The 22758-nt window shown below is 36.9% G+C and overlaps 2 protein-coding genes across 3 annotated transcripts in view; both read left to right on the top strand.

Moving 5' to 3' along the window:
- The window catches only part of LOC107654959 (sodium/calcium exchanger 3-like), a 43842-nt gene extending 33766 nt beyond the window's left edge, over positions 1 to 10076 (top strand). Inside the window, exons 4-8 of one of the 2 annotated variants that reach the window (XM_016442309.1) lie at positions 4551 to 4568; positions 5327 to 5451; positions 5585 to 5684; positions 7353 to 7625; positions 9429 to 10076. In XM_016442309.1, the coding sequence (XP_016297795.1) occupies positions 4551 to 4568; positions 5327 to 5451; positions 5585 to 5684; positions 7353 to 7625; positions 9429 to 9805 (893 nt within the window). In that variant the 3' untranslated portion in view covers positions 9806 to 10076. The remainder of the gene's footprint in view (positions 1 to 4550; positions 4569 to 5326; positions 5452 to 5584; positions 5685 to 7352; positions 7626 to 9428) is intronic. The other variant, XM_016442310.1, reaches the window with a different exon arrangement.
- Positions 10077 to 16457: 6381 nt separating this feature from the next.
- LOC107654958 (mitogen-activated protein kinase kinase kinase 9-like) overlaps positions 16458 to 22758 on the top strand; it is a 19208-nt gene continuing 12907 nt past the window's right edge. The window contains exons 1-3 of the mRNA XM_016442308.1: positions 16458 to 17090; positions 19710 to 20123; positions 21968 to 22148. Of these exons, the coding sequence (XP_016297794.1) occupies positions 16724 to 17090; positions 19710 to 20123; positions 21968 to 22148 (962 nt within the window). The 5' untranslated portion in view covers positions 16458 to 16723. The remainder of the gene's footprint in view (positions 17091 to 19709; positions 20124 to 21967; positions 22149 to 22758) is intronic.

A 22758-nucleotide genomic window follows, 5' to 3' on the forward strand; every position in this document is an offset into this window, starting at 1 on the left:
ATCTTTCAGTTTTTATATAGTTTCCGAAATGTCTTGAGATTATTGTTTAGGAAACTATGTGAAGGATTAGCTGAGAGTGTTGCTTTTTTCACTGACTTCTTTGGAGTTTCAGTATGCATTGACCTTAAATGCCAGTATGGGATCTCAAAGAGTGTGAGAAATGAATACAAACACACACACACACACCCCAAGTAGTCAAGTGTGTCTCTCAATATCTCTCCATAAATCAGGCAGACGTGGTCAATGCTACCAGCACGCACACCGCAGTGCTGTGGTGCAGTGTACGTGTGTGTGTGTTTGCATGTATGCATGTGTCCTTGTCCCAGTATTATACCCTTCAGAAAGAATGAGAGATGAAGAACAGCTGGTCCTCTCTGTTTGAGCTCTCATCTTGCCTGGACAACATTAAACAACCTATTTATGAACTTACCTAAGCCACAAAAACAACATGTTGGCTTGACTCCTCACTTGTGTGCTTGTAAACAAGCAGTTTATTAATTATTCATTAGATTTTTCTTTATTTTCATGCCAAGATGGATTCAAATAAGATTAAATTTTGATATTCAGAGAAATCCAGGGGGGGGGGGAAAGTTCCTCAAAGTTAGATATATGCGCATTCATAAGTGCAATTTGTTTGACAACCAATAATAAAATATGAATATTCTATGTTTGTTTCCATGGAAAAATGCACTCTGTTAATTGCAGGAATTTTATAAAGCGCTGTTTGTAACTTAATGATCGTGGTCCTAATTCTGATTCTTTCTAATAATTCTGGATTTTTGATGATTCAGTGAACAATTCTAATAATTCAGTGAGTGAGTTGTTCACCCGAGAAAAAAAAAAAATCTGTCTATCTTCATGTCTTTCCAAACACTTATAATTTTATTTTTATTTTTATTCCTTAAATTTAGTAACCAGACTGACTCACTCATAAGGGTTTTTGATTTGCTTAGAAGAACCACAGTCTGTTTTTGTACACTATTTGCACTGTTATGATTCACGCTGTAGATTCAGTAACGCAAGTTGTTGTTTTTTTCTTTGCAGAGAGATAAAACATTGTATCAAATGGGTTGTAGATGTTTTTGACACTGAACCTGTAATAGAAGACACATCACTTGTCCTACATCTAAACATGACTTTAGAACTGCTGATCCTGTGCTGTCGCTGCATAATATGTGAGAGCGGTTGAGGGATCTAAAGAAATATTCCCAGCTTTATACATCTGAATACAGGATGCTTTCTTTGGCATTGAACCCTCTTATACACCAACTGGATAAATATAAAAATGTGGCGGTAGAGGCAGTTGTGAAGAGGGGGGTGAGACAGGCAGGAAAGCTGTGAGACAGGAGAAAGAGAGAGACAGGTAAGCGATGGAAAAAAGTTAGGAGAGAAAAACAGGAAAGGGAGAGGGTGAACATTGTTCATTTTACATAGTATTTTATAAATTAATTTTTTTCTTTGTTTTAGTCATATTTTTTGTCTTGACAATAGATATGAAAAAGATAGGAAATATCTTATTATTTTTTGTTTAAAAAGTATTTTTAAATTAAATTAAATTTAAACTAAAAAATTTTAAATATTTTTTAAAATATTACTATTTTGACAAAAATATTCATTAAATGTAGTTATATTAATTCATTTTAGTCCATTTGACTTAATTTAGTGCTTGACAAAAAGTAATGCAAAATTTGTGACAAATATATTTGTAAAAACAATATTTTTAATTTGATATTTATTTAAATGTGTATTGACATTTAACAAAAAAATTATTAACATTGTACAAATAAAAACTAAAGATTCCTTTCAATTTTCACATTATCTGAATACTCATTTGACAGTCATATTCTTCATATTTTCTTCAAAAACATTACTAGTACTTTAATATCTTACAGTATTTTTTCGTAAACAGTGTGTTTAAAACTAAAATTGCTTAATTCTCGTCATGATCCCAATTTTTCATCTCATCTTTGTTATTAAAAAATATATTTTTTAAAATGTTGTTAACTAACATTTTTTCAGCCATTCATAGGACATTAACAGGGACATTAATGAGGTTTTGTTTGGTAGTTGGTAAACAAAGACAGTGAGAGACAGACAGGATGGTGATAAAGATGAGGAGAAAAGGACAAGCAGAAGAGGTGTGAGACAAATAAGCAGAGAAGGGTGAGAGGCAAAGAAAGACAGAAAGGGTTGAGCCAGGTGAGGAGAGAATGACAAACAGAATAGAGTGAGAGACACATGAGAAAAGTAGGAGAGGGGTGATACAACTGAGGAGGACAAACCTGCAACACCCCTACCACATGTCCCAGATGAGTGTGTTTAAAGAGAAGATCATCTGTAGTGAATCACTCATTATGTGTGTGTGTGTGTGTGTGTGTGTGTGTGTTAGAGGAAGAGATCTCTGCATTCACATGTGTCTGATGATGGAATAGCTGTGAATGAGCCAATGACGGGAGTTTTCGTCTGAATATCGACACCTACATCCCACGATCCCATTACCTCACAGAACGGAGGGAGGAGAGAGCCGTCTGGTATCTGTTGCCAGGGTACCATCAGCTGTTGCTAGCGCTGATGTGCAATAGATTTACACTGAACTGTTGAATCGAAGCTTCCAGGAAAGAACAGTGAGAGAGAAAATGTGGCGAATAGATTAAATGAATTTCTTTGTGTGTTTGACACATCTGTGTGTTATCATGAAGCAGACGTGTTGAAAAGCCTAGAGCTGACGACACTACACAAATTACAGGTTAATAATGTGCATCAAGACACATCCCCCCTCCACCCCCAACCCTACTCGCAGACACATTCAAGCATAAATTATGGGCTTATTTACACATCCAGCTTCTCATTATAGGTCGATATTTTCATCTCAGCACACACACACACAAACACACACACTTAATCAAAGCTTGTTTGTTCGCCATCTCATTCATCCTCAGCAACAGAAAATTACAGCACTGATTACAGAACTATTAAAGTCATTATATACACAGAGAAAGAAAAAGAGAGTAATGGAGAGACAAAGAAATTGATTCCTTTAGTTAGTGCTATTTTTGTAAATGTGCGTGGGTGCTGGTGCTAGATTAATAAATGATGTAAAAAAATGTATTTGTTGTTAATTCAGGAAACCTGATGCATTAACTAATTGAACCTTATTGTTATAGGGATAGTGAATTAAATTCTCTCATCATTTAGTCCAGTGATTCTCAGGAAACATCCAGGGGACTCCCAAGATTTAACTCCAAGAAACTAGCATTAAATTAAGCTAAAATCAAGAATTTGAAGAACTAGAGCTCACATTATATTGAAAATTCTAAAAAAGTGTGGTTTCTAGACCTGGTAAAGTCATGTAAAATAATAATATCTTAAAGGTGACATATCATGAATATCTGACTTTTCTGTTTAAGTGCTATATTCGTCTCTCCAGTGCATCTACAAACAGTAATTTCTCTGCAAGATTTTGCTCCCTCCATGATGTAGAAAGGGAACCTTATTATAATATTACTGCCCCGTAATCTGCACCCACCTAAACTTCCACCCATGGCATCGCCACTGTGTTTTCACTAACGACAGTGGTGTACCAGTTCTAACGCCATGGCAAAAGTTCTAGAAAAGCATGCTAACTGCTCGGTCTTTGGCTGCACTGTTGAGCAGTGGATTTATTGATTTATTTACTGTATATTACGCTGCTGCCACACAGATCTAATATAAACATGATTTCTTTCCCAGCTGTTTACCTTCACAGACATAACCGGCTGTTTTGTAACTTGGGTGTTTTTAACAAACTTGTGTGTATTTGACAGTTTAAGCATAATAAGACATGAAAGAGAACTTAGTTTAGTACTCACATGCTGTGTGACAGCTGCTTTCTGTGTGCGTGCTTCGGATGTAAAAAGTCATCTTTAAGTCAAGTCAAGTCAAGTCACCTTTATTTATATAGCGCTTTTAACAATACAGATTGTGTCAATAAAACTCCTTAGGCATTTTTATATTGAATATACATTTTTGTAGTTATGCCAAGCTCTAAAATATTTTGTTGGGTAGAAATTGTTAGTAAATTTAGCCAGAAAGTCACGAACAACTAGGAGGCCTTGGTGTCAAAATGGTTAAGAACTTCTGATTTACTCTCCCTTATATGTCATTCCAAACCTGTATTGCTTTCCTTCTTCATTAAACATATGTATATATATATATAGGGATAGGGAAAGTAAACGTGTGTGAATAATCAGCGTAGCTTTAGCACCTCTTTGTTCTGTCACCACATCTCAAATGCTACTACGTCACTCCCGTTGCCAGGGGCAACCACCTGCTCCTGCGCTCTGGATCGGCCCACACTATCACATCTGCGCGGTCACACCTGTTGCACCTGTCCAGCTCAGAGATTCCAGGCAGGGTGATGAAACGGCAGAGGCTGCGAATATTTTTATTCATGTTTATCTGAGTAAATAAATCCTGTCCAACATCTCATTGCATTTCCCTTCACCATTATCTGTCTAATGTTTTCTTCATGTCATTCCACCCCTCCCTCTCTTTTTTTCCTCCGCACACAGCTCTGTTATTAGCTGATGGTAAGTTTGAGTGAGTGTGTGTGAATGTGTGAGGTAAGATGAGGCCAGCTGCGGTAATCGTGGTCTCGTCTGCCTCACACACGTGTGTCTCCAGGTTTGTGTGTTTTAACACGTGCACGAGAAGATAAGCTTTGGGTTGCAGGGGGTTTTGAAAGTTCATCTCAACTTTCTGGCTTTTCTACGTGTATTTGTGGTGTGTGTGTGCGTGCGTGCGTGCGTGGATGTTGTGCTGTTGTCCTTCTGAATCACTCAGTTCTATAGCACAACTCACACTTGGTTCAGTCAAACAGAGTTTGGCTGTTAATCTGTTGTGTGTGTTTGCATGTGCAGTCTTTCTAATTAGAGAAACTATAGAGACAGTTCATAAAATAAAACCAGGACCGGTTTCTGTACAAAATTGTTTGTAAAAACGGTGTTACGTAAGTAGTCACATTCGATTCAGTGCGACAAGTTATGTAAGAATGACATTATGAACGTTTTACATGACTTTGCTGTGCTTGTGTTTCATGAATGAGCCCTGTTGACCCTAAATATGCACATGAATTTAGTGCAGTTTATAGAGACCATAAATGAATATTCAAAATAATTATTGCAAGTGTATAAATCACAAGTCATTTAAAAGGGACAAAAAGCCCACTTGTAGAGGCTGATTATAGGGTGCATGTGAATGATGTGTTTACTACTGAGTGTGTGTTTGTTTGATGTACTAATTTGACACACAGCACAGAAGTTTCTTTTCATCCCTTTATCTCTTGTAGATATTCCAGACAGGAAGTTGTCATCAGAAGAGGAGGAAGCCAGAAGAATAGCAGAGATGGGGAAGCCTGTATTGGGCGAGCATGCAAAAATAGAGATTATTATTGAGGAGTCGTATGAGTTTAAGGTACAAACACACACATACACACACATGCATACAAAATTTCAGAGACCAGCAGTCTTTTGCATTATGGAAGAATTGTATTATGCGTATTTATGTTTAATGTAATACATTTTGTGTTTTTGTGTGTTCGCTGTAGAGTACAGTAGATAAGCTGATTAAGAAGACTAACTTGGCTCTGGTCGTGGGCACAAATTCCTGGAGAGAACAATTCATGGAGGCCATAACTGTCAGTGCAGGTGATTACCAACACTAAACAACACTGAACCAAAAGTGAAAAAAGAAAATTGTGTTCAAATGTTTTGCTCTTATTTAGCAATTATTTGTTTTTCCCTCTTTCTATTCTATCTACTTGTTTTCTTTTTATTTATTTATTAAAAACAAACAACAACAACAAAACTTGACCCTCTAACACTAGCGTTCTCTGTTCTTTTTCTATTCTATCTACTTGTTTTCTTTTTATTTATTTATTAAAAACAAACAACAACAACAAAACTTGACCCTCTAACACTAGCGTTCTCTGTTCTTTTTCTATTCTATCTACTTGTTTTCTTTTTATTTATTTATTAAAAACAAACAACAACAACTACAAAAAACTTGACCCTCTAACACTAGCGTTCTCTGTTCTTTTTCTGTTCTATCTACTTGTTTTCTATTTAATTATTATAAAAAAATAATAATAACTTTATAACCCTCTAAGCTATATCTATTCTATCTCTTTTCTCTCTACTTTTTATTCTTTTTATTTACTATAAAAAACCTTGCCTACGTGTACTGCGTTAGACTAACTGGGACTTATGACAAAACTTATATATTGTTGCTCTTTTGTTGTTTTGATTGCTTCTATTACCATCATTTGTAAGTCGCTTTGAATAAAAGCGTCTGCTAAATGATTAAATTTAAATGTACTTTTATTCAGCAAGGATATATTGAACTGATTAAAAGTGTTAATAAAGGCATTTATAATGTTACAAATGATCGCTATTTCAAATCAATTCTGTTCTTTTGAACTTTCTATTCATCAAATTCATCAAATTTTTGAATGGTTTCCACAAAACATATTAAGGAACTGTTTTCGATATGATAATAATAAATGTTTCTTGAGCAGCAAATCAGCATATTAGAATGATTTCTGAAGAATCACGTGACGCTGAAAACTGAAGTAATAATGCTGAAAATTGATTTGCTGTCACAGGAATAAATTACATTTTAAAATATATTAAAATAGTTATTATAAATTGTAATAATATCTCACAATATTACTGTTTACTTGATTCTTGATCAAATAAATGAAGCTTTAAAAATCCTACCGACCCCAAATATTTGAACGGTAGTGTAGATCACCTCAAAATTCACAGAAAAGCAACAAAAGCCAGTTATTATATAAATATACACTCATGCTCATATTGCTCACACACAAATATTTCTTTCACTGTTGTGACACATTCCTCGGCCCACATGAAAACTGAGCCCACAGAACTCCTACACGCTTCTCCTCATCCTGCAACCTTTGTCTTCTAAACATTTTGGCTAATTTGATCATTTCAGATATGAATAAGAATGTACTATTATCAGCTCTGTTTGATAAGTTTCACTACAGATTTCCCCCCAAATTAAAATGGAAATGTCCCGCATATTAGTCTTTTATGACCCTGTGTTGAAATAAAAACGCTGCTCTCACAGTATGTAGCCTTCAGTTACCGTGACTATCAAACAGCCTGTGTTACCAAGGCAACAGGACCCCTAAATCACCATGGTGTCAAATAGATGGCTTTGGTCAGGTATGGAAGTTGACATGACAATACTAACATTTTTCATTTTCTTTTTTTTTCTACCCCCCCATTCTGCTTTCCTTTCTTTCTTTCTTGCTTTCGCTCTTTATTTCTGTTATCCTGTCTTTATCTCAGGAGATGAGGACGAGGATGAGGGGGGAGAGGAACGTCTGCCATCTTGTTTCGACTATGTCATGCACTTCCTAACTGTGTTCTGGAAAGTTCTGTTTGCCTGCGTCCCGCCCACGGAATACTGGAATGGGTGGGCGTGTTTCATTGTTTCCATAGTGATCATCGGTCTTTTGACTGCTGTGATCGGTGATCTGGCCAGTCACTTCGGCTGCACCATTGGCCTAAAGGACTCGGTCACCGCTGTGGTGTTTGTAGCCCTGGGAACATCTATCCCTGGTGAGTTTGCGTACACTTTTATTTGCATACATTTCTATTAGAGGTCGACCGATAGTGGATTTTGCCGATACCGATAGCTAGGTTGGACCACACTGCCCGATACGATTAATTAACCGATAGTTTTAAAATTGATACTGAACAAAAACTAAAATAGTGCTTTATTAACAAAAACAGTACTGAACCACTAGTAGTAGTAGTAAAAAAAAAATATAATAATAATAGTAATAGTAAATGTTGAAATTAACACACTCTAACAAGGAACAATACTTACACAACTTTCATTAATCTTAATGCTACAAATGGACTCTTATTTTAAAGTGTTACCATTTCATTTCAACTGTCATGCTTAAAGATGCACATCTTTAAATATATACACAAAGGCTATAGCATTAAAATTATATACATATGGATATTGTATGTATACTCTCACACTTTAACTTCTTCTATTCTTGAACACTTGATGATTATCTAATCAAAATAGAAGCACAGCGCTGAGTCTAGGAGAACTGCCGATTAATCGGCAAAACCGATACATCGGTCAACCTCTAATTTCTATAAGTACCAATTTAAAGGGGTCATATCATTTACACAACTTTTCGAAAGTTTAGGGGCAGTAAGAACTACTTCTCTTCAGCAATCGCATTAAATTGACCAAAATTAATAGTAACGATATTTGTAATGTAATAGGATTTCTATTTCAAATAAATGCTGTTCTTCAGAACTTTCTATTGAAGAAATCCTGGGGAAAAACTGTTACAGTTTTCACAAAAAATTTTAAGCAGCAAAACTCATTTCAGCATTATTAAAGGAACACTCCACTATTTTTGAAAATAGGCTCATTTTCCAACTCCCTTAGAGTTAAACAGTTGACTTTACCGTTTTCTAATCCATTCAGCCAATCTCCATGTCTGGCGGTAGCACTTTTAGCTGTAGCTTAGCATATATCATTGAATTTGATTAGACCGTTAGCATCTCGCTCAAAAATGACCAAAGAGTTTCTATATTTTTCCTGTTTAAAACTTGATTCTTCTGTAGTTACATCGTGTACTAAGACTGACGGAAAATGAGAAGTTGCGATTTTCTAGGCCGATATGGCTAGGAACTATACTCCCATTCTGGCGTAATAATCAAGGAACTTTGCTGCCGTTCCATGGGTGCAGCAGGCGCTATGATATTACGCAGCGCCTGAAAATAGTCCTAGCTAGGTAACTGCCAATAAGCCTATTTTTTTCAATTATCTATGCTAAGCTAAGCTAAAAGTGCTACCGCCAGACCCGGAGATCGGCTGAATGGATTCGAAAATGGTAAAACTCAACTGTTTAACTCTAGGGGAGTTGGAAAATGAGCCTATTTTCAAAAATAGTGGAGTGTTCCTTTAAAACAAAGAAAGGTTTCTTGAGCACCAAATCAGCATATTAAAATGATTTTTGAAGAATCATGGTCCCCAAGGTCCACTTATAATCAATAAAGTTGTTTCTGCCAAAATCAATCATAATTTGGTTTTGTATGACTATTTCAAGCCTCTCTCGGGCCCTTGATTTTAATGAGGCTGATCTGTCTGACATCAAACAATTGTGAGGGTTCACAAGTCAGTTTTGCTGTTTAGTTTTAATAAATGCTCTTTTTGGATTAGGAGGACGTTTTGAAAGTTACAGTATGTTTTTATCATACACTTAACTATTTTAGCTCATAAAATCAATACAAATCTGATTCCTCCTGATTTGAATCCTTTTAATGCTTGTTAATCATAGATGATCATATTTTATAATAGCATACACATCAACATGTCTCTTTTCTCCTCAGATACCTTTGCCAGTAAAGTTGCAGCGGTGCAGGACAGTTACGCAGACGCATCGATCGGTAACGTGACCGGTAGCAACGCTGTGAACGTTTTTTTGGGAATCGGTGTGGCGTGGTCGGTGGCCGCCATCTACTGGCACATGCAGGGTCGTGCGTTCGAGGTGCAGGCGGGTTCCCTGGCATTTTCTGTCACTCTCTTCACCATCTTTGCCTTCCTGGCGGTGAGTGTCCTGCTGTACCGGCGCAGGCCTCACATCGGTGGAGAGCTGGGCGGCCCGCGCACACAGCGCATCTTCACGACACTCTTTTTCTTCGGCCTCTGGTTTCTCTACATCCTTTTCTCCAGTCTTGAGGCTTACTGTGATATACAGGGCTTCTGAAGAGAAGAGATGGGGTGGGATGAGGCGGGGGTTGGAGATGAGGAGAGATAGATGCCAGGAAACTTCTTCTAGTTGTAAATGACAGAGTGAGAGCTAAGGATTGATTCGAAAAGGTCGCTAAGGTTTTGAGCAGGAGCTACAAAAAGGACATTGGTTCTTCAGATACCTTCACGCTGAAGATGAAGAGTGTGAAACATCTCTCTGAGGGGTGGGACAGTCTTAACCTGGAGTCTGAGCTTTTCACAGTCTATATTTTTCTCAACACCTGCTGAGAACGACTTTTTTCTAATGAAGTATTTTGGGAAAAAAATACACAAAAAAATAACAAAAAGGATTCAAAGGACTATTTTCAAATCTGCTTCCAGGATTAGAAATAATATTTCAACAAAAGATGAAAATATATAACTATGTGAAATCTGTTACTGAGTGACATTTGAAGGACCCATAAAGTTATTATTTATTTATTTTCTTCGTTTAGTTTGGTAAGAACTCACAGAGCTTACAGCTTTTACTGTCAGGCCAAAGTCCCGGCTAGGGAGAGTGGCTCGGAAACACCGAACGCTGAGTAGACAAATGGAGAAGAGAGACGAATATGAACAATGGCTGAACACTGCATTTTCTCCCTGATATTCCTGTATGGATATAATCTGCTTCCATATTTTTTCTGTACTTTTGTGTATTTCCTTGCCAAGTGTTATTTCGAGAATCACAGAGGCTTCAGAGGGTTGCGGGAGAACAGAATGCAAAAAAAAAAACATGATACAGAGGGAAAATGAGGCCTTTTTGCATTTGAACATTCATCAAAATGAATCACTAGTGTATTTTCTGATAACACCGTGGAGGAGAGCGCACTGCATCTGCTATTACAGTTGTTGTTGTTTTTGTATTTCAGTCTTTCAGTGTCGTTGAACAAACATAAAGCACCCCAAAGAAATCTCCCACCCCCACTTCACCCCAGAGAGTCCCTCTATATAGAGTCACGAGACCATTTAACCAGGAGCTCCTTAAGTGCGCATCTAAACAGTGTCTGAAGTGTCAGTGATGTCGGTGGTGAATTCTATGTTTTATTGGGGCCTTTAATGTGGTTCATAGTGTTTACAGGCCTTCGGTCCAGAAAAGAGTGAGAATGGTGCATTACAAACAGATTCGTTTAACATGGTGAGGAGAGTTTTTTGCATTTCAGGGAGAAGTATAGAAATTTTGGGCAAAGCTGCATAAATAGTTCACCTAAAATTGAAAATTTGCTGAAAATTTACTCACCCTCGGGCCATCCAAGATGTAGATGAGTTTGTTTCTTCATCGGAAATATAACATTACATCACCTGCTCAACAATGGATCCTCTGCAGTGAATGGGTGCCGTCAGAATGAGAGTCCAAACTGATAAAAACATCACAGTAATCCACATGACTCCAGTCCATCAATTAATGTCTTACTCTATACCAGTCCAAAATACCAGTCCATAATCTATAATAAGGCTTCCTCCTGTGAAAAAGTCTATCCTCTGTTGTCCTCTCACATCAAAATCCACCAACATATTTGTTTAGAACTGTTTGGGACTGTTTTCTCTTGTAAACAGTGCTCGATCTGTGATCTGGTTCGAAAGAGATTACCTTTTTCACTTGAGAAAGCAGTAGCATGGATAGAAGACTTGTATTTTAGCCAAGCCAACAGTTTGAAGTTAAAAACATCTTAATGATGAATTTGTTAATTACAAACATGTAGCCTTTTGCTTCACAACATGTTAATTAATAGACTGGATTATTTTTTATCAGCTGTTTGGACTCTCATTCCGACGGCACCCATTCACTGCAGAGGATCCATTGGTGAGCAAGTGATGTAAGACAGAATTTCTCCGAATCTGTTCTAAAAGGGAAGAAACGAACTCATCTACATCTTGGAGGGTGAGTACATTTTCAGCAATTTCTCATTTTTGGGTGAATTATTCTTTTAAAAGCGGTTATTAATTCATCTGACTAAAGTATTTCCGTGCCTATTTTTGCTGTAGTGAGCTGAAAAATAATGATGTGGATGTTGTTTCTGTATTATTTGGGGAAGTGATGTCATAAAGAATTGTTTAGCCCAGAACCAAAGAACAGAACCTCAGACTGCCACCCAAAAGCTGCAGTGGTTCTCTGGGCCACAGGGGGGCCACAGCCCCGTTCCACCTGTTTGTTTGTACAACTCTTGCATTTTGTGTGCACGAGTGTGTATGTTGATGTTTCGTGTTTGCTCATTACAAATACAGGCCAAATCAGTTTTATCCATGACACCAGTGTTGGGATCACAGCATCTACAACAGACATGTTTCATTTTTGTTATGTTTACATTCATATATAGCTGTGTATGTGTTGCTTGTGAGTGAGAGCAGTCGTAAACGCATTTAATCTCTGAAAATCTCTCCATCCAAATTGCAAATGTAACTGCTGGCATCGCTTCAGCCTGCTCTGTGCTTCCTACTCAGTGGCTACTCAGTACATAATCGATGTGCTTTAGCTTTACAGTACAAGAATCACACAGAAATCACAAAAAACATCACAGTAATCCACATGACTCCAGTCCATCAATTAATGTCTTACTCTATACCAGTCCAAAATACCAGTCCATAATCTATAATAAGGCTTCCTCCTGTGAAAAAGTCTATCCTCTGTTGTCCTCTCACATCAAAATCCACCAACATATTTGTTTAGAACTGTTTGGGACTGTTTTCTCTTGTAAACAGTGCTCGATCTGTGATCTGGTTCGAAAGAGATTACCTTTTTCACTTGAGAAAGCAGTAGCATGGATAGAAGACTTGTATTTTAGCCAAGCCAACAGTTTGAAGTTAAAAACATCTTAATGATGAATTTGTTAATTACAAACATGTAGCCTTTTGCTTCACAACATGTTAATTAATAGACTGGATTATTTTTTATCAGCTGTTTGGACTCTCATTCCGACGGCACCCATTCACTGCAGAGGATCCATTGGTGAGCAAGTGATGTAAGACAGAATTTCTCCGAATCTGTTCTAAAAGGGAAGAAACGAACTCATCTACATCTTGGAGGGTGAGTACATTTTCAGCAATTTCTCATTTTTGGGTGAATTATTCTTTTAAAAGCGGTTATTAATTCATCTGACTAAAGTATTTCCGTGCCTATTTTTGCTGTAGTGAGCTGAAAAATAATGATGTGGATGTTGTTTCTGTATTATTTGGGGAAGTGATGTCATAAAGAATTGTTTAGCCCAGAACCAAAGAACAGAACCTCAGACTGCCACCCAAAAGCTGCAGTGGTTCTCTGGGCCACAGGGGGGCCACAGCCCCGTTCCACCTGTTTGTTTGTACAACTCTTGCATTTTGTGTGCACGAGTGTGTATGTTGATGTTTCGTGTTTGCTCATTACAAATACAGGCCAAATCAGTTTTATCCATGACACCAGTGTTGGGATCACAGCATCTACAACAGACATGTTTCATTTTTGTTATGTTTACATTCATATATAGCTGTGTATGTGTTGCTTGTGAGTGAGAGCAGTCGTAAACGCATTTAATCTCTGAAAATCTCTCCATCCAAATTGCAAATGTAACTGCTGGCATCGCTTCAGCCTGCTCTGTGCTTCCTACTCAGTGGCTACTCAGTACATAATCGATGTGCTTTAGCTTTACAGTACAAGAATCACACAGAAATCACAACAATTCGCACTGAACATTCACCAGTGCTCTCTGACTCATACAGGCTTGTGTTAATGAGGTTTTAGTATTTAAACTTTTGTTTATGTGCAGAAAGGCAGGAGTGTGTGTTAGCTTAGCTACACAACAGACACTTTCTTTATGCACACACACTGACTTTGTGAGCATGTACTGCCTACATAGACAGCATCATATACTTCTAATATATGCAACTAATTATGCAGTTTTCTAAAATGCCTTACTTTGGACATATTTTAGGCAGCATTGCTTGTATTCTTTATCGTCCAAAAAGGATTGTTAAAAATTGTTCAGTCTAATTTAAAATTGATTTTTTTGCATAGGTGATTTATATTACCTGATATGTACACTATCAATAAAACAAGTCAGTTTGTTTTTGAAATAAATTAACACTAATTTTTTTCACCATAAAATTGATCAAAAGTGACAGTAAAGACCTTTATAATGTTACAAAACATTTCGATTTAAAATAAATGCTGTTCTTCAAATTTGTATTCATTAAAGAATCCTGAAAAAATGTATTATGGTTTCCACAAATATATTAAGTTGTACAACTGTTTACAACATTGATAATATTAAGAAATGATTCTTGAGCACCAAATCAGCATATTAGAATGATTTCTGAAGCATCATGTCACACTAAAGACTGGAGTAATCAATGGCTGCTGAAAATTCAACTTTGCCATCACAGAAATAAATGACATTTTAAAATATATTTAATTAGGAAAAGTTATTGTAAATTGTAATAATATTTAACAATATTACTGTCTTTACTGTATTTTTGGCCAAATAAACACAAGCTGTCTATTTTTATGCAATCACGTTGTTAGCTTAGCGGCATGATAACAGTAAACTTCTCTGAAACATTTGTGAGTCGAGACTCCCAAGGAGCACAATTTACATGAAACACTGAATTGCTGCCTATGTATAGAGCGTTCCAAATCATTCACATCTGATGTTCCCTGTGTAGGCAGTAGACAGCAAGGCAGCTCACTAATTTTGTCAACACAGCCACTCACACACCTCATAAGCTGTTCCGTGCACCAGTATTAGGCATGATAAAGTAAAAAATGTCATTTACACTGTATTCAGTTTGAACACTCAGTGACTTTCAGCGTGCTGCTTGTTTTCTGCCAGCATGTGTTGTTGAATGTGTCTGGTGTCAGTCAGAGGGCAGCTAAAGTAGATCACAGTAGATCTTCACATCTGTGCACATGTGTATCTTTCAGATGGTTTGTGGTAAAGGTAGCACTCTTATAAACCTTATTACCCAGTTTAGCTGACTCAGTTACCAGCGTTGGGCTCAAACGTAGAGTGTTTAGGACTTTGAATTGCTCTTCATGTCTCAGCCTGGGTCAGATCACACACACCTATGCACTCACACATGCACACTTGAGTTAACACTGCTGTTGACTAGGGAGGGTTGTTATGAATATGTGGGTGGGTCTTCATGTAGTATCATGGTTGAGCATGAAAGTCAGCTGCAACCACCAGCTTTGAACTTTTCTACTGCCAGCTAACACTTCCAGCTGTTTAGATGCAGGTGAACTGGTTTAAAAGAGATTTCAGATGATGTCACTATAATCTTGAAGTCACACAAGTCTTACAAATGTATCAGGGGTCTGAGTCTCTCTCTCTCTCTCACACACACACACAAACACTCCTCTTCAGCCTGGTGATGAAGCAGATGGTGGTTATGTTCATCTATTGTTGTTTTCTTTCTTTTTTGTTTTGTTTTTTACTCTTCTCTCACAAAAATATCATGTTTTATTTTCAGGGAATTATGCATGAAATCTACCTTCATTTAATTAATTTATGTCCGCTGATTTATTTACTTTTGGTCAACAGAAAAATAAAAAATAAATATTTGAAAAATCTCTGGTATCAGTTGTCATAAGTTTTATCTGGTCAAAGTATTTCAATCAGATTGTGTCACATGGTCACCAACAGTTACAAATGTAAAATCATATTTTTGCTATATCAGTAGGGTAGCACAACTGAGGGAATTGAATATATGATTAAGATCAATTTTAACCACACACTGGGTTTCTTAGCAAAAACTGTATTTTTCATGTAAGTCAAGGGTGGGGAAAGTTGTCACGTGTTTTAATATCATAAATTTATATTAAAACACATTTCTTCATTACAATATGATAAAACTGTGATTTGTCATTTTTGTGCATGGTTTACATTTTTGCTATTTCATTAAATATTTTGTTTCAGAATTATTTTATAACATTCATTTTTTTATAATATTTTATTTTATAATTATAAGCTGTTTAATGGCATAACATACCCTAGAAAGTGCGACAACATGCCTGCGATTAGTCAAAAAAAAGGTCAATATTACCTATACAAATCAGCTATATCGTTTTTCCTTTGCAATAATAGCTGTTTGAGGTCTTAGAAATGTATATTTGAGCTATTCACTGGTGTAAACGTGACAACTAACCCCAGTCTCGTTTTATAAGCTGATCTCCTTGTCCCTTTCGAAGAAAATGTGCTAAAACAGGCTACTTATACGGTGGCCGAGAGAGCTCAACGCGCTGCAACTTAAGAAAACACATGCAAATTGAAAAAACACCAGCAAATTAAGAAAACATCTTCATCAGTTTGACAACACACGCGCTGCAAATCCTCACAACACATGCAAATGAAGAAACGCGCTGCAACTCCGTTGCAGCGCGTTGAGCTCTCTCGGCCACCGTATACTTATGGTAATTCGGACTATTTGCTGTGTTAAATAGAAATGTATTGATCTTTCTGCTCAACTCAACCTTTTTCTACTGTAGTGCGCTGTCCAGCCCCGTGGTGCTGAAATGATTCTCCAGCATTGCTGTGAAAGAGATTTAGTGGGCGGGTCTTATAAAGAGGCGAGACGTGATTGATGCGCCACTGCGCCAATCAAAACGCAGCAATCAGGAATTCGTCAACACGTTAAACCACTGGAATCATGAGCTGGGAGGGGGTGAGTGCCGCTGGTTCGGGAGCGGATGAGGGGTGCGGGACAATGTTGTAGCCAATTAAAGCAAAAAGTGCCTTATGTTCGGGACCGAAAGATAATTTAACGAGCCGTAGCGGTCCCTTGTGAGATGGGCTGCGGGTCTGGAGCTCGTTGAGGCGAGAGGTAGCTCGGATTAATTGCTACTTATGCTGCGGCTTTGCGCCTGGTCTTGAGCTCTGCGGCAGGTGAGGAGCTGAACCGGGCCGGGCCGCCCTTATGGATCGGCAGCATGGATGCTTTCAGTTTCCCCTTTAACAGCAGCGGCGGCCCGGACAGCAAAGACGGCGATGAAGCCGCAGAGCCCCGGCCGGAGTTTGGCCCTGCGGCGGTGGCGACCCCGTCCGGAGCCGGTTACTGGACCGCCGTGTTCGATTACGAAGCTACCGCCGAGGATGAGCTCAGTCTGCGGAAGGGGGATCGGGTGGAGGTGTTATCCAAGGACTCGCTGGTGTCCGGGGATGAGGGGTGGTGGACAGGTATAATCGAGGACCGGGTCGGTATTTTCCCTAGTAACTACGTGAGCAGTAACGGCATCTCGGAGAAGATTCGGGACACGCCGGAAGACTATGGCGATTATTCGGTGCCTCAGTTACATTGTGAGTAACCATATATTTATCTACATAAACCATACATACATACACCCGCCTTCACTGAGAAGATGGCATGCGTTATGTTTTGTTTAGTTTTTTTTTTTTTTTTTTTTTTTTTTTAATAAATACTGTAACTGTATATAAATAATACTAAAACAACACTGCCAGTATAAATAAAGTTTCATTATAGGAAAAGAGAAATTAAATTTATTTCTATTTTACATCAAATATATTCAAAAGTAAGTTTTTATCTTTTGACAAGATTATTGGTAGATTTTAAATGGTATTTCACCAAGCAGACAAGCACCAGTCAGTAAATCGGCCTGGCTGATATAAATTGTTATATCATTACTCCAAGTAAAGAATACCATGGTCTTCATGGACCAAGAAAAACATGGCCTTACATATTAAAAAAGGTTCAATGCAATAAGATATCCATATGTTAAATAAAACATAAATTACACTGATCTGAGGTGCCATATTTGACCATAATTTGAAAGTGTTTACACACTGATCAATAACCACATCAGCACAGCTTTTGCTGCACATTCTTTACTGAGGGGAAAAAACCTTAACCAATCTAAGATAGTGTACTGATCTTCCAGCATGGCTAAACTGGAGCTTGAATTTTTAAAGGTCTAAACCCTTTAAATCCAGCCAATTTACCAGACTGGGAGACTAACTAACACCTGCAAACAAGCTTAGACAACTGGTTTCAGATTGTTCCAAGATGGGCTTTAGCTGGTTGACCAGCACTTTTTTTTCCAAAAATCAGCTGATAGGTAGTCAGTGATGGTCTACCAGCTAATAGGCCTAACAGCTGCCATGTCTCAAAAGACAATCTTAAAGGAATAGTTAAAGGAAATTCTGTCATCATTTGCTCACCCTCATTTACTCCAATCCTGAATGACTTACTTTTATGTATGTGGATTGTGGAACACAAAAGAAAGTCAAACAACATTGGACCCCATTGACTTTCATTGTATGGACAGAAAACTGAGACGTTTTTCAATATATTTTACATTAAGATTTGTATGCATTTATTTATACATTAAGATTTGCTCCCATTTAGACACAAGCAGGCACAGATTTTGGGTGATGGGGCTCATCTGGATTCATATTCCACACCAGACTCAGTAAAACAGTTTATTGGTGGCATGGTTTTTTCCTCATACTTTAAGGCATTTAGTGTATTTGTTGATATGGGGTCCTTTATTTGTTTGTGTTGTGCTGTGTGCTTATATTGAGGAAGCGTATCTGCTATGTTTTGCATCTCTCATGCTCTCTGTTATCGTGTGAGTGCCCTTGTGTTGTCAGTTGCATGTCATGTGTTGCTGGTGGTCGTCTGCTTTTCCTGAATGGCTGCTGGCCTACTTTTTATCATGTGGTTCTTGCCAACAGCAATATTAATAAGAGAGACCGTGGCCCAGACACACCGTCATCCCGACGGCCGGGGAGAGTCGATCGCACGCACATCTTTGTTTTACTGCTTTACATTTTTTCCCACGTCAGCCATCATTTTTAAAGAACGTATCTCACAGTGTGAATCTGCTTTCTGGAGATACCAGTCTCTTTCTGCCTGAATCTATCAGGCATTTGAGCTGTTATTCATATCAAGGGCATGTAAATCAGAATACATTTCTGTTTGTTTTCATATTCAGCCCCTTTCTGATTCAGTCTCTCAAATAAACATGATGAATCACACTATGTATTCCCAGATGGAAAAACATATACACTACCTATAAAAAGTTTGGAATAATTAAGATTTTTATAATGTTTTTGAAAGATGTATCTTATGCCCTCCAAAGGCATCATTTATTTGATCAAAAATATGATAAAAACAGTAATATTATGAAATAGTATTACAATTTAAGTAACTCTTTTCTATTTTAATATATTTTAAAATGTAATTTATTCCTGTGTTGGCAAAGCTGAATTTTCAGCAGCCATTACTCCAGTCTTTAGAGTGACATGATCCTTCAGAAATCATTCTAATATGATGATTTGCTGCTTATTATCATCATCAATGTTTAAACAGTTTTTGCTACTTAATATATTTTTGGAAACTGTGATACACTACCATTCAAAGATTTGTGGTAGGTAAGATTAAAAAATATATATGTTATTTAATACTTTTATTCAGCAAGGACGCAATAAATTGTTCAAAAGTTAAATTAATCAGGGACACTTATAATGCTCCAAAAGATTTCTTTTTTAGATAAATGCTATTCTTTGAACTTTATATTTATCAAAGAAAAATATTAAGCCACAAAACTTTTTCAACACTTATAATATTAAGAACCATTATCAATAATTGAGCACCAATAATAATTTTGTCAGCATATTAGAATGATTTCTGAAGGATCGTGTGACTCTAAAGACTGGACTAATGGCTGCTGAAGATTTAGCTTTTCCATCACAGGAATAAATTATCATTTAAAATATATAATATAGAAAACACAATATATTAAATATTACTGCTTTTACTATATTTCTGATCAATTAAATGCAGCCTTGGTGAGCATTACAGATTTCAAAAACATTAAAAACATCTTTTTTATTAGTAATTAGAAAACAGGATACATCTGTGGCAGTGTTTGAGACCTGTTTTCTCTTTCTTATCAGTACTTCAGATAGATTTCAGTGAGCTGGCGCTGGAGGAAATGATCGGCGTCGGAGGTTTTGGAAAAGTGTACCATGCCATTTGGAAAGGGATGGAGGTGGCAGTGAAAGCTGCTCGACGGGACCCCGACGAGGACGTGTCGCAGACGCTGGAGAGCGTTCGTCAGGAGGCCAAGCTCTTTGCCATGCTGAGTCACCCCAACATCATGGGCCTTCTGGGAGTGTGCCTGCAGGAGCCCAACCTCTGCCTGGTGATGGAATATGCCCGTGGTGGGCCACTCAACCGGGCCCTGGCTGGGAAACGCATCCCTCCTCACACGCTGGTGGACTGGGCGGTACAGATTGCAAGAGCCATGTTGTACCTGCACTGCCAGGCCATTGTACCCGTCATCCACAGAGACCTGAAGTCCAGCAACAGTAAGACAGCTGTCGATATTATTAGACCTTATGTCAAGGGTTTTTAAAAGCTTTATGCCAAGGACCCCAAATAATTTCAATTTCAAAAACTTTATTGTCTATCCCCAGTGGGGTAGAAAATTGTCTTCAGACAAAAGGCTCAACACAAAAACAGCACAAATAGTCCGCACAACAACAAACTACATTACATCACAAAAACACAACTAAAACAATACATAAAAAAAAAAAATAATAATAACTGTAACCCTCTTGCTAGGGCCCCTCTTCCTAAAATATAATGGCAGAGATATAATTTCATGTATAAAGAAACATTTATACTGTTAGTGGAAAATAATCAACATCATATTATAAAGGAAATATATATTGTTTCCGTAATTAATTAATAGGATAAAATAATGTATATTTTTATGTATTTTATGCTAAAAAAAAAAAGCAGAGTATTTATGTATTCATTTGACAGTGTATCTTTTTTCTGCCCACTATATTTCAATTTTTTCTGCCCAGTATTAGAGTAATGTTAGATGTATAAACCTTTAAAAAGATTTGGTTTAAATGTAGTATTATTTACTAGGACTGGCAATAAAATTAAATAAATAGTTTTCAATAAGTGTTTCAAAAGGAAAATGAAACAGTAATCTCAAATTCATTATTATTCATTAATATTTTGTTAATATGTTTAATTCTTAGACATTCAGATATTTAATTTCTGAAGTTAACATGGTAACTTTGACAACCTTAAAACATCTTATAAAATCCTTTTATATAAAATATATTTAATAAAATATTTTATATCTTAAGTTAACATGTTAACTTTAACAACTTTAAAAAATTCATCTTGCGAAATCTTTTTTTCCAATTTTTTCACTAATATATTTATTATACTTTATAATATATGTAATATCTAAAGTTAATATAGTATCATTGACAACCTTAAAAAATGCATTTTACTAAATATTTTTCCTCAATTTTTCACTCTAATATCTTTAACATGAAAAAAAAAACTTAATATCTAAAGTTAACATGATATCTTTGACAACCTTAAAAAGCAAATTTTTGCTAAATCCTTTTTTTCTCTTATATTTTCTCCCAACACCCCTTTGCGGCCCCCAATTTGAAAACCTTGGAATATGCAGCAATTTCATAGTCTGCTCTTTTTCATGTGTATATGGTTGTTTGTGTCAGTGGATTGTATAGTATTGTGCATAGAAGGAGTGTGTGTTGGTGTGTGTTTTTGTAGCTGGAGGGCTTGGCTGGTGTATTGGCTCTCTGAGTATGTAAGTGGTTTGTAATCCTATGTTTGGCAGTTGACTTGTCTGATTGGATCCTCTAAACCCAAAGCGTATTACAGAGGATTTGCATTCACCTTCACTCCCTGCCAATTGATTGGCTACTCAAAACATGTCCTGGGCTCTCATAGGCCACTCGGATATGATTAGCATAGGACCTTGCAGACATAGGACCTTTTCATTGGTTGTGTTGTGGAAAAACAAAAGTCAGCTAATTTTAACAACACAAACGTAGACAAAAACACATGGAATCTTACAGCCAAACTGTGATGTACATGAAGCTTTTGAACTGTAAATCTAACATTAAACTACACAACCAACCATCACTGAATTTGACTCATGACCTTTTCCATTCATGCTATACTGTGTTCTAATGAGGTTTAGAGTTGAAGTTGTTACAGTGAAAGCTTTGACCAATTCAGCACTAATCTGGTGGACAGCTCCTTCACAAAGCTGCCTGTCAATCAAATACTGAAGACTTCTGTTTTTTGCTGTAGTCATAGTAACCTCTGTATTATGTACTTAATCATCATTATTGACGTTATCTCCGCCCCTCAGTCCTGATTCTGGAACGCGTGGAGAACGACGATCTGAGCAACAAGACTCTAAAGGTGACAGATTTTGGTTTGGCTCGGGAGTGGCATCGAACCACGAAGATGAGCGCAGCGGGGACGTACGCCTGGATGGCCCCTGAGGTCATCCGCTCCTCGACCTTCTCCAAGGGCAGTGATGTTTGGAGGTGGGCACCAAGAAATGTGTGTAGGTGTGTGTGTTTGTGACCTAGCTACGCCAAAGGCATGTCATTCCACATGGCAACCATCTTGGCAAGTCTTCAGCATCTCGTATTGTCCCTGTGTAACCTTTTTAAAAAAACAAATATGTTGAGAGAATTCTCCAGAAATGATTTTAGCCCATTTGGGACTTCTTCAAAAACATACATTGTTTATAAAAAGTGTAAAGAATGTCTATATTATGAAATAAAAATGAAAAGAAAAATGTAGGCTTAGGTTTTGATTAGTCTGTAGTTACTGTAATCTGCTTAATCTAAGAATAATAGAAGTGTTCTTATTGTTAACTAAAACTAATAAAAATTATTTTGGTAATTGAAACTGTTCTGAAATAAAATAAAATATAAATATTTGATGAAAAACTTGCCTTGACAACTTAAAATTAAACAAGGTTGAGTACTAAAATCACTAAAACTAAAACTGAAATAAAATAAATTAAAGCTAAAATGTAAGTAATAAACTAATTATGTGTGTGTGTCTATATATACTCTCTCTCTCTCTCTCTCTCTCTCTCTCTCTCTCTATATATATATATATATATATATATATATATATATATAT

This window comes from Sinocyclocheilus anshuiensis, unplaced genomic scaffold, assembly GCF_001515605.1.
Source record: "Sinocyclocheilus anshuiensis isolate Anshui unplaced genomic scaffold, SAMN03320099.WGS_v1.1 scaffold487, whole genome shotgun sequence".
Classification (NCBI taxonomy): Eukaryota; Metazoa; Chordata; class Actinopteri; order Cypriniformes; family Cyprinidae; genus Sinocyclocheilus; species Sinocyclocheilus anshuiensis.